At 37.6% G+C, this 13,445-nt stretch overlaps 1 protein-coding gene across 4 annotated transcripts in view; it reads left to right on the forward strand.

Annotated features, from left to right (window-relative positions):
• Positions 1 to 13,445, forward strand: part of LOC145302399 (leucine-rich repeat-containing protein 9-like) — a 245,664-nt gene that overhangs the window by 126,655 nt on the left and 105,564 nt on the right. For all 4 annotated transcript variants that reach the window (XM_080144652.1, XM_080144653.1, XM_080144651.1 and 1 more), the window contains exon 20: positions 7,894 to 7,950. In XM_080144652.1, the coding sequence (XP_080000778.1) occupies positions 7,894 to 7,950 (57 nt within the window). The remainder of the gene's footprint in view (positions 1 to 7,893; positions 7,951 to 13,445) is intronic.

Raw genomic sequence — 13,445 nt, forward strand, 5'->3', positions numbered from 1 at the left:
AAGGACTCTGAGCGGCTTGAGGATGGCGCCCGCGTATTGGGCTTGAGTGTTCAAGAGGAGCGAGGGATCCTGAAGTGGAGGCGGGGAACCGCAGTTCCCGACGTACCCGACGTTTACACAAGACGTGCCGTGTTCTCCTTGTGCGGGAAACTTGTGGGGCACCTTCCAGTATGCGGATGGGTTCATGCGGCGACAGGCGTCATAAAAAGGAGGGCAAATGCGGTCACCAAAGGCTGGGATGATGAGATAACCGACGAACTATTGGTTCGAATGTTAAAGGAGACCGTCGCTAGTGTGAAAAAGAATAACCCCGCCACAGGGGACTGGTGCGTGCAGGGAGACGAACTGAGCATGTGGGTGGACGCAAGTTCTCTAGCGATCGGTGTAGTTTTGGAGAAAGATGGGGCCGTAGTTGAGGATGCCTGCTGGCTGCGACCGGCGAATGATGCTGCCCATATCAACCTGGCAGAACTCGACGCTGTAATAAAGGGCATTAACCTGGCACTTCAATGGGAAGTGAAGAAACTGCGTGTGCACACTGACTCACTTTGCGTGCACCACTGGGTGTCGGACACACTCACGAGCAAGGCCAGGGCACACACCAAGGCAGCCAGCGAAATGCTGATAAGACGGAGGCTGGAGACTGTGAAAAAACTTGTGACAGAGTACAACCTGTCCGTAGACGTAGTGCTCGTCACCTCGGACTACAACCTCGCCGACAAGCTCACTCGGGTACCACGGAGATGGTATGAGGCTATGAAGAAAGAAGCTAAGCCATTGCCTCTTTGTGCTGCCTCCGTCGAGGAGGACGAAATCAGGAAGATACATCACGACAGTGGGCACCCCGGAGTACAACGGACCTACTACTTTGTGAAGTTGGCTAGAGCATCAATACCAAAAAGCGCAGTAAGAGCAGTGGTCAGGGAGTGCCAAACGTGCCAGTCCATTGACCCCGCCCCAGCCAGATGGCGGAAAGGACAGCTGGGAGTGGACGCGACCTGGAGTCGGTTGGGTATGGATATAACCCACTACGGCAGCCAACACTTCCTCACGCTGATAGACTGCGGGCCAACGAGGTTCGCGATTTGGCGCCAATTAGCGAGGCAGGATTCCACCAGTGTCATCCATGAATTGGAATCCATATTCTACGAAAGGGGGCCGCCTGAGGAGATCCTCACGGATAACGACACAGCGTTCTGCAGCAGGGAATTCAGGCATTTTATGGACAACTGGGGGATCTGCCTTCGACACCGATGCGCGTATGTGCCGAGCGGCAACGGCATAGCGGAGCGGTGCCACCGAACCGTGAAGAGGATCGCGGCCAGGAAGAAGTGTACGATCGCGGAGGCGGTTTACAGATACAACACAACGCCTAAGGACGCCGTGACTGGCGGCAGTACACCCGCTGATGCGATTCATCACTACCACGTGCGTGTCAAGGACGTTGAAGTGTGTCTACCCAACCAACGAGAACCCCAGGGGACGTACCAAGTGGGAGACACCGTCTGGGTGAAGCCACCCGGCGGCCGGTGCACCAGCAGCTTTTGGAGGGGGCGGGTCACCGGCGTCATCAGTGAACAGGCCATACTAGTCGATGATACTCCGCGCCACGTAAGGGATGTCCGGCCCGCTCTAAGCGCTGACCAATCGGCGAGCAGTGGAAGTAGCGAGTCATCTGACGCTGAGTGATGGATTCAACCCATGCCCCACGAACCTGGTGAATCTACTGCGAGCTCTAATGCTGATGCTGATGCTTTCGATGCCACTTCTGAGAGCTCCGATGAGGAAGTCCCGGCAATACCCCTCCGCAGGAGTGCTCAAATCAAACGGCCACGTCCGCCATGTCACGTATGTGATCTGGAGACCAGGGGGCAGTGTGAGACTAACCTGGCGTGCGGTGTGGTGGCTGATCCTGTGGTCGAGGCAGCGGAAGAAAGAGTTCCAAGATGGCGCCTGCCTGCTTTTATTAGAGACGGAATCTCGCAGGGATACAAATTAGCTAGGCCATCTTGAGGAATAAAAATCGGTCCATTGGAGGTGCGAGGCAGTCGGGTTCTGACGTTCGTGGCGATCAGTACAGTGACCGTTGGGTTCCGTTAGTGACCGTTGGGTTCCGTTTCTATTCGTGCAGTCAGCTGAGCTTTGTTAGTTACCTTCGCGCCGTGGCTGTCATTGTTTGTTGGTTCGCTATGTGCTGCCGTGGTTCTTCAGTGAAACGCTTCGTCGCCCACGACAAGACTCCCCATCTCCTACACGTCGGAAACTACACAAGATACTCATACACCTTCCTAACGGATGTTTTCCTGTTAGTTGTATTCCATAATAATTTTGTTACTTTTTTGAGCGGGTGAGTTTTTTTCTTATGCATTATTTTTTCATTTTGTTTTCACAACCTTCAATTCTTCTTACCTGTTATATCAGTCATATCATTAATATTTCTCTTTTTGTGCTTATTTGATAGATTTTCATGTTATTTGCTAAATTAGTTTTCTTTTGGTTAAAACTTCTCACAAATCCTTGACTAGACTAGTAAGCATAACCTCTTGCTAATCCTATGATTTATTTGTTTCTTAGCTGCTCAGCCCCTTGTGGCTAGATTTTCTGAGACAACATTAGTTAATATAACCTTTTGTTTAGTTTTACAACCAATTCGATTCTTAGTTGCGTAGCCCCTTGTGACGAGATTATTCGAGACGATTATGGTTGACACCTGACCAAAAAAGCCAAAGACATTATCTGTGCCCTTGACTAAATTGGATATCATCACATTATACAACAATTATTGCATTGTTTTGTTTTATCATATTCTAGTATTGTCAGCAGTACTAGGATTTGACCTTATCATTTATCTTCGGCAGTCCTCCCATCCAACGCAAGCACTCTGTTTATTCACTTACTACTTCTAATTTTTGTTATACTTTCCACTAAGCTCTTTTATTCTTTATAAACCGAACCCTCAGAACCCTCGTCGCTAATTCCATATTCCCTTCATCTATGATGGTTAGGTGACATTCCATCACTGGGAAATCAGATTCGTTGTTCGAATTCTCTTGGAAACATTCATACTGTGTATGAACAAACAAGTCATTATCCACATCATCCATTTCTAAATGCAAAGATTGTAAATACATTAAATGCTTAGTGGGCACTTACCTTTCTACCACAGCAAAGATGCAACCACTATGTTTTATGCTCATAAAGAACTTCAGTTTTGGATTAAAGAATAATGTTCAGTTAAAGTGTCTTACATGACCGCCAAGCAATTTTGTTTGCCATTAGTTTTTAAATTAAATATCACTTTAAAGATTAATATTTCTGTGTTTGGCATTAGATTTATGAGAACCCAAACAACAAAATACTGAAAAATAAAAGCACTAGACACAGTTTGAAAACTTACAAATTAATAAAAATTAAAAACGTCACTCAGCATATCCCATCCCAAAAAATTGGACAAGTTTAAAAAAATTTTTTTTTAATCTAAAACTTTAATAATCCGTATAATAAAACTGAAGATATTTAGTATTCTTAGTTCGGAGTTGGATATCATTTGAATAGTCCAAATACAAATTTACAAGAACATGTATGTTCTAATCAAATGTTTAATTCTAAATTCTTATTTAAAACAAAATAAGCTATTTGATACATAAAATACACATGAAACTATTTCTCCTTAATATTTTAGAATCGATTCGTAATTCTAGAACTTTTGCCTTTAACATTAAAAATATTATTAAAGATAACATTAAAGATAATATTGATGGTAAACTAAGGTCCTCATGGGACACCTTTTAGTCAATAATGAGGACCAGCACACTATTTTTACTCAGATGACCCTACGATAAAAAAAAACATTACCAGGTCACTTGTCCACCGTTCATATGTGTGTCGGTCTTTATCACGTATGGCACGTATGTGGTTCAAGTGTGAGCTGGTCTGCATCGAAGCAGCCACATGACGTACTGCCCTCATGAACTCACCAGCCAAATCCTTCAATATTTTCATAAGAAACTGTTCCTGGTTCATTTTATTCCTAACTTATTTAATATCTACCTACTTTTTCTATTTTCCTATGATTTTTCCCTCGTGATAATGAGATATGCTCGACATAACAGGAGAAAAAATTTGAATGTGAGGCAGAAAAGAAAAAAAATACAAGCGATATTATTTACAGACCGGTGCATTTCTTTCTTTTTTATTTCTCATTCTTTAATTTTTCTTTCTTTTTGGCTTGGTTCATTGTTGCTTCCTTTTCTTTGTGATTTCATTATCTCTTGTGTCACCTTTGTTTTCAATTTGGACTCTCTTTTGTGCAAAAGGCATGTTTTCTTATACATCTACATAAGTAGAAGGTTATTCTTATGAAAGTTCATTTTCTTGTGTATAATAGTCTAATAATGGTAAGCAGACTCACCAACATATACATAAACAAAGATCTAAAACTATTGGTCGTTTGTGTGTCTGTTATATATTTTAGACTATTAGATTTATGGATGCTAAATATTGTATGAATGTTACCTATGGGAAGGTTACACATACATAAGATTGAAATTTGAAATTTACAATCAGGATATTCCTGTTTTGTGGGTGTTGAAGAGTGAAGGACTAAAGACGATTATAGAAGTGGAAAAAGGTTGAATTGATCATTAGTGATTTTTAGGACAATTGTGTTTAAGATTTGTACAAATTTTCCCCAGTTAAAATTGTAAGAGAGTTCCTAGCATTTATAGCAGCAGCATCTGCATGACACATATGCAAATTGTTGAGCCAGTGTGCAAAGTGATGTCACAGCAGAGGAAGAGAAGGTAAAGAAAATAGAGAAAAATAAAGGATCATAAAAAGCGCATGCCAGCAGAAGATGAATGTGTGGCCCGTGGTGACAAGAAACTTTTAACACACATGTCGAGATGGCAGAATTTTGTTAACTATGTGGCAAACTTTTAAAGCAAGATGAAATGCATTATTTTAGAACGTAATGGTAATGAATACCTTTTGTTAAAACTGAAAAAAAAGCTGAGTCAAATTTTTCTTTTATTTGTTTCTTTGCTACTGTCTCAGACACAACATGTTAGATCCGGGTGTTAAAATGTAACAACACTATTAAAAAAGATTAACAACTACATGACACAATTATTCATTGTTTTTTGTATCTGAAACTATTGTGCATAATCTCTAAGCATCTAACATAAAATTAATTATATTTTGTGGCAAAGACTATCTATTATCCTTGTAACATAATTCCATATGTGGGTTTTATATGTGTGATTCCCTAGACACATGTTGATTAACATGGTTTCTGGAAATTTACTGTTTTCACCTAATGCTGCTTCTGATCTTGTTGTTGTTGATGATGACGATGGTGTTGGATGATCCAGATCCCCAGGGAGTAATGTCAAACAAAAAGTCGGTCACAAATCTGGATGCAAGGCCCGGGAGATGACGTCAAAGGAGGGTCAAATTCTAGGACTTAAAATCCCTGGTCAGCTAGTGACCACAATTTTTAAACAATACAGATTGGGATGTTAGCATCATCTTGACCAATAAGAAGAGAAAGACAGAGCAGAATTGAGAATATGACACGAGAAAGTACTAACAACATATTCATCTCCACCACCATTCCTGTCATGTATGCTATTAGACTTGTCAAACTGTCATTTGAAACCAGAAAAGTTATATTTACAAATGAACAAAATATTTGTATAACCATCTGTGTGTGTTTTTATTATTGCCAATGAAAGTATAAATCGAGAAACGACAAAGATTGATTTTTTAGAAATTTAATAGACTTAAAACACATTTGATGATTGGTCCTCAGCAAAATATAACAATGATGATGACTTTTGTTGGCATTCGTTTCTCCAATATCTTTCTATTAAGAATTCTTTTTAGAAGGATATTGGGTACTTGAACGAGGGATCATGTGAAGGTTGCCAACATCCCTATATGAAAGTGTTTCTATGAAATGAACTTGGTCTGAACTTGGCATACCCAAGTTGTCAGCCCGCATCGTTAACCACTGAGCTACCCTCACCTTCCTGCTGTTGTTATTGAGCATCCTGGTGAAGTTTTCTTGATTAGGAATGCCAGGTCTAGCGATATCTGTAAGATCAGATGCCAACTTCTACTTCACTCACATCTGTTGACTGCTTTGGGTGAATTGTAGTGTCAATTGACATCAGTTTGGTTTTTATGGGAATCTGCTCTGGCTTGTTCATTGGCTTCCAGTAACATCGCAGTAATTTAAGTGCTAAGTAAAGGTGACTTGATATCATTGTACACTGAGCTGAGGATTTTCAGGATACTACATTCATCAGCACTTGATGAAGGTTTTTTTTTTATAAAGGAATCATCACTTATCAAGGCCTAGAAACTAATCGAGGATAAGAGTTAATGAGTGTACGGTAGTCAATGGGACAATATCATAGTAATTGTTAGTAGTTGAAAATTTGGTAAATTGGATTACTTAAAGGGATATTATCAAGAATTAGTTTACATTGGACTTGAAAATGATCATATTGTAGTCAGCTGGAAAGCAGGAAAATAGAAGAAAGTTCCACAGGCGTGCAGTTCTTAGAAAGGAGTTTCGTTCATGGAATCTATGTTTAGGTTTAGGCACAGATAAAGAGTGGGCGAAATTATTGATAGTGGTTTCATATGAGTGTTTTTCATGAAAGTTTAGCAAGGATGGACCATAGATTGGAGCTCAGACAAACATTTGCCATGAAAATAATGACAGCACAGACTCAGAACATCTCTTCTGTAGGTTAGGATGAGTGCTGACATTCTCCAGCAAACGGCTGATTGATTGTCACTGACTCTGCAAACTTCCGTATATTATTCTTCAGTCAGTATGAATGCTAATGTTGCTTTATCTATTTGTAGGCATGTCACATACAAGGAATCATGTTACAGTATTTTGATGGTTTATAATGTATAATTTTTGTTTTTACACGTAGACCCAACATGTTAACGTATTTGCCTGATTCACAGTCTTTATGAACAGAAATCAATTAGGTTTTACAGCAGATCAACTTTTTATGGACTATTTAATACGTAATGCCTACATATGATCCATTCTTCTATACGGATGTGAATGCTGGACCGTAACCAAGGACACAGAACAGCGACTAGAAGCAGTAGAAATGTGGTTCATCCGGAGAATTATGAAAGCCTCATAGACAAAAAGAAAAACAAATACAGAAGTAATGGACACAGCTCGATACAAGAGACCCCTTCTCAATACTATCAGAGGAAGACAGCTCAAATTTATTTGCCATATAATCAGGGCTGATGGACTAGAGAAACTGTTATAGAGTTGCAAAATATGCAGAAACAAAAGCAGAGGAAGAGAATGCACAAAATTCACAGACAGTTTAAACAAATTTGCAATGAATAAAGAGGGCACCAACAATGAGTTCATGAGAAAGACGGAAAACAGGGAAGAATAGAGAACCATGATTGTCGATGTCTGCAAGACCAGATCAGACACTTGAAGAAGAATACCTAAACAGTATCTTTCATATAAAATTTATTGTAAACATGTTACTATTTTACTCATACCTGAAAGAGGGATAGGGGGCATCATACCTTTCCGAATACGCTAGATCCAATAGGGTTTCAACTAAGCTAGTTGATTCTGTTGACTGTATCAGTATTCAAACTCCTAAACTTATAAGGTTTTGTAACCAAAAACCTATTATATTCTTCTGCTGAAATGTTTTAAAAAAATGTTAATTGTGTGGTATTTGTTGGACACTTTCTGTAACTCTTCTTATCTGGAAAAAAAGTTGATTGCGTTAACTAGTAAAATACTTAACAGAGGAAAAGCTGCCATTTTGTGAATCTACCAGAATGACGAATGATTATGCCATTTCACTGTAAATCCTTTATTTTCAGCCTTTAAAATACTTGGATGCCAGTTTCAATAAGATCTGTTCTTTAAAAGGTATGAAGGTAAGAGAGATGGGTTTTTATTATACATACACAACTCTAAAATCTCTGGCCTTGAAGGAGAGACTAAAACTTGCTGCTATGGTTTCAAATGATCTGAAATAACAGCAAGGGAAGACTTGATTCTAAATATTTATCATATGTTATATTTCCTCTCTATAGGGTACGATTATGAATATCTCCTGTATCAAATAATCCTTATACACTGTGAAATTTTTTTATGTATGAAAACCAAAGAGGGGAGGTATAACATATAAGAAATATTTGGAATCAAGTCTCCCCTTGCTGTTATTTCAGATCATTTGAAACCATAGCAGCAAGTTTTAGTCTCCCCTCTATCAACCCCACAGGTTTTGGAGAAACATCAGATATTTTGTAATTCATATGCAAAATTAGGAAAACAAATGATTATGATCAAAACATTTGGACTGTAAAAAGGTGCCAAAAATAGGCTGTGGGTGATGAATGATCCCCTTTATGTGTGACCTTAAGGGCAAATATCATATACCCCACTACACAATTCAGGTCATTACTTTTTCAACAAGCCTTCATTTGTTAAATTATGATCAATAGTCGCAGAGATTTGAAACTCATAGAATTGTCAAAAGAGGTGGTAAAAAAGTGAAAATGTGTGTGTGTGTGTGTGTGTGTGTGTGTGTGTGTGTCTGTCTATATGTCGGTCTGTCTGTCTGTCTGTCGGTGTACATTTCCCTACCAAGCAACTGTCAATTTTCGGTCTACAGACTTGAAATTTGACATACAGTGTATTGAGATTTGGGAAAATCTTTTTAATCGGGTTTTGGCCAGAAATTTGTCTGTTAAAGGGTCAAAGTTCAACGATTTGACCTATGAGAACTCTACCAAACTCCTCCGCCAATTTTGGGTCTAAACACTTGAAATTTAAGATATATGGATCAAACTTTATAATTTAATTTGAGCCCAAAACAATAAATGCTAAGAGGTTATAAATGGGGTCAAAGTTAAAAAAATTTGATCTCTACAAAATTGCTCAGACAATTTTTGGTTTAAACATTTGAAATTTTACATAAAGTGTATTCAGAGATAGGGCAAGCTTTTTAATCGGTTCTTGGCCAAAAGGTTGGCTGCCAGGGAGTCAAAGTTCAAAAGATTTTATCTTTGCAGTCTCTAGTAAACTATTAAGCCAATTTTGAGTTTAAACATTTGAAATTTTACAAAAAGGGTATTCAGACATTTAGCAAGCTTTTTAATCAGTTTTTGGGTGAAAATTTGGCTGCTAAGAGGTCAGAGTTAAAAGAGTTGCCCTTTGCAGGATTTACCAAATTCCCTTCCAATTTTGGGTCTAAACACTTGGAATTTTAGATGTAGGTTACTTGGACATGGACTAAACATTTTAATTTAATTTGAGCCGAAAACAATAAATGTTAAGAGGTTAAAATTGGGGTCAAAGTTAAAAAAATTTGACCTTTGCTGTCTACCAACTTTTCTCTATGGTAGGAAGTCTATTATATAGAAAGGCATTTCGGTACATATGCACAATTTTTTATATATGCATATGCACATAAAGTTTTGAACAGTACGTAAGGGCTCAAGCAAAGCCAGGTGGAACTGCTAGTATATCTATAAAAGTGAAAATGTCTCAGTGTGTGTCTGTGTACATTTTCCTACGTAATAACTCTATCAATTTTCGGTCTAGAGACTCAAGATTTGACATAAGGAGTATTGAGATTTGGGAAAATCTTTTTAATTGGCTTTTGGACAGAAATTTGGTTGTCAAGGGGTCAAATTTCAATGATTTGACCTTTGAAAACTCTACCAAACTCCTCCGCCAATTTTAGGTCTTAACACTTAAAATTTTAAATGTAGGTTACTTGAACATGGCTCAAACTTTATAATTTGATTTGAGCCCCCAAAAATAAATTTTAAGGGGTCAAAATTGGGATCAAAGTTAAAAAAAATTGACCTCTGTAGTCTCTACCAAATTGCTCAGTCAATTTCCGGTCTAAACATTTGAAATTTTACATAAAGCATATTCAGAGATAGGGCAAGCTTTTTAATCGGTTTGGATAAAAAATTTGAGTTGTCAAGGGATCAAAGTTCAAAAGATTTGAACTTTGCCGTGTCTAGCAAACTACTCAGCCAATTTTATATTTAAACATTTAAAATTTATACATAATGGGTATTCAGATATGCGACAAGCATTTTAATCAGTTTTGGGTGACAATTTCGCTGCTCAGAGGTCAGAGTTAAAGGAGTTGACCTTTGCAGATTTTACCAAATTCCTGCACCAATTTTGGATCTAAAGGCTTGAAATTTTAAATGTAGGTAACTAGGACATGGGTAAAACTTTGTATTTTGATTTGAAACCAAAATAATAAATGTTAAGGAATCAAAATTGGATTCAGAGTTTAAAAAAAATTGACCTCTGCGGTCTCTACGAAATTACTAAGACAAATTTTGATCTAAACATTTGAAATCTTACATAAAGTGTATTCACATGTAGGAAAAGTTATGAACAGTACATAGGACCTGAGCAAAGTCAGGCTGAACTGCTAGTATATATATATATATATATATATATATATATATATATATATATATATATATATATATATATATATATTATATATACTCGTAGCAGCCAAATTGAATATTGAAATGCTTATATCTTTGGTTCTATGGGACAAAACTATATGAAATTTTGTTAGATTTTTGAAGATTATATTACTATTCTATGTTTAAAATTTTATAACAATTAGTAAAAAAGAATCTATATTTTCAAGCCATTAAAATATACCCAAATTTGTATATATAGTTTCCTGGCAGGCTAGTTTCAGTTTTGCAGCTTTGGGATGAATTTTGCTTTGGGTATTTTTTATTTGGTTGTCTCCCTTGCCAGGCCACTAACTTTATTAGAGTGGCAAAATTTTAATATAATAAAGAAAAAAAATGGACCATATTTAGATGTTTAATCGATTAAAATGCATATGAAAAAAAGATGGAAAGAAAAAATAAGCAGGAAAATTATATATATATTTTATATATATATATATATATATATATATATATATATATATATATATATATATATATATATAATTAAATAAAATAAATAAGTTGATTAAAAGAGAAACACAAGGTGTAATTATTTAAACCCGAAGGGCTTTTCATTGGACCACTTTTTTTTCAAGAATGTTATTTCTGAAAATGTTTGTAGAAATTATAGGCAACAAAAGAGGAATAGGAAAAAAATTCATGAACGGAAACCACCCAACCTAACCTAATGTGTCTACCTAAAAATTCTAACTGTAACCGGAGGTTTTTCTGCTTTCACAAAGTAAGGGGGAGAGGCATGAACTGATAGCAAGTGTCATGAGGCTGGTCAGGTGGAACTTAGTGCGTCCTCTGTGCAGAACAGAAAAACACCCCAGAGAGAATGCAGAACCACAATCCCTTTTATCCACTAAGTGTTGACAATAGCCGATTCCACCAATTGGGAGCCCGCGGATGTAGGCTGATGATCCCAGATGGAACGAGGTGCATTTTGGGCAATTCGAACCTGAAGACACTGGGTAGTCTTGCCTATATAGATGGCATCGCACAAACAGTTAAATTTGTAAACAATATTACTTGACTGTGAGATGGGTAAGACATCCTAACGAAAGGAGGGAAAGGCGGATTTCATAGAAAAAGCACTTTGGAGGAACAGAGCACTGAAGTTAGAAGAAATAAGAAAGGAAATCTTATCCACAATAAGTTGGCTTTCAGGTTCAATCCAAGGCAACCTAAGATATACTGGAAGTCTGGATGGACCATATTTAGACAGCTCAGAAAAGGACTTAATTTTCTTATTGATAACTTTATTAACCAATGGAGGTGGATATCCATTCATAATAAAAATTATTTTAATGTTATCAATTTACAAATCGATATAAGAAGGGGAACAAATAACAATTGTCCAATGAGTTAGGTTTCTAATAAGGTTAAGTTTCTTGGTGTTTGGTATGAAAGAATCCTAACTGAGGTAAAGACCAGTAAACATGGACTTTCTATAAATGAACATCACAAAGGAAGACTCACATTTAGAAACTAAAGCATCTAGAAAAGGAAGAGAATTATCTTTTTCCACCTCCATCATAAATTTGAGGGAGGAATGTAGATTATTCAATAATTGAAAGAAAGACACAGTTTTGTCATGCGTCGCGAAACAAGAAAAGGTGCCGTTAACATATGTAAAAGGCTAGGCTTGGGCATTTATCAAACAATAACTGTTCTCAAAAAGCCAGCAAAAATATTGGAGAAAGTTGGATCGAGAGGGGATCCCATAGATATACCGTCAATCTGGTGATGCATAACATTGTTGAAGCTGAAGGAAACAGATTTGGTAGCCAGTTCCATAAGTTCAGCAAAAATCACCTCAAGAAAAGAGGGGAGAGGATCAGGGCCTCTATAAAGAAAATCTGCACAGATATTGATAATCTCGCCAAGAGGGACATTAGTAAACAACTTGTTAATGTTGAAAGAGACAAGGTAAGGTGAAAGGAAACTCCTTAATAGTGGATGTGAAATAAAAATAATCAGGAGTACAATGTTGAATAAAAAAAACAAACTGGTTCAATGTACGACTGTTGAGAACAACCTGGATTCTTCTCTTACTTAAGAAGGATTTGATTATGTTTAGTATTCGTCCAGTGATACTGTATGATCTGATTTTTTGAGAAAACCAGCGTGCCATACCCTGTCAAAAGCCTTAGATATATCGAGGCCTACTGCTCTACCCTCCCCTGCTTTGTCCAGTGGATGGTATATATGTTAAGAGATTACAGTTAAGATATCTGCTGTGGAACAGGCTTGCCTAAATCCATATTGATTGTCAGTCAAAAGTTTAGCATTTGTAAGGTGATAAACTAGAGCTTAGTTAATTATGGACATAAATATTTTAGCGAAAAGTGGGAGGAGGCTAATTGGGTGGTAATATAATGGGTCAGTTCTTTCACCAGAATTCTTGAAAACTAGTTCCACAGAAGCAGTTTTCCAGCAGTCAGGAAAGCAAGATTCTATTAAGGCATTTGTTGTATAGTTTGCTGAGAACTGGAGCTACTTCGGCGAAGCATTTTTTTAATAGCACAGCCAGGATGAGATCGAGTCCACATGCTTTTGAAGTGTCAAGGTTTTATAATATCATGCACCTGAGCAGGGTTGATTTTCAGATCGTCTAGTGTGGTGTCTGTCCGCAAAGGAAAGTCAGGTAGGGAATGATTTGCAGGGTCCAATGATGAGTTTGAGACAAACCGACTGGCAAGCATATTAACCTTCTTGGTTTTTGTGCACACAACCCATGATTGTTGGATAGAAGGGGAATTATTGATTGTCCATTATTTACTACACTGTTGTAGATTTTCCAAAAATCATGGATTCCTAATTTCTGTGCTTCGATGCATTTTCTAGTGGTTTCTGTGTATTCTGTCTTAGCTGTTGCTATTTCTCTCTTACAATTACTTCTAGCTTCTATATACTTC

Source organism: Euprymna scolopes, chromosome 2 (genome assembly GCF_053919585.1).
Source record: "Euprymna scolopes isolate OS-2025 chromosome 2, ASM5391958v1, whole genome shotgun sequence".
NCBI lineage: Eukaryota > Metazoa > Mollusca > Cephalopoda > Sepiida > Sepiolidae > Euprymna > Euprymna scolopes.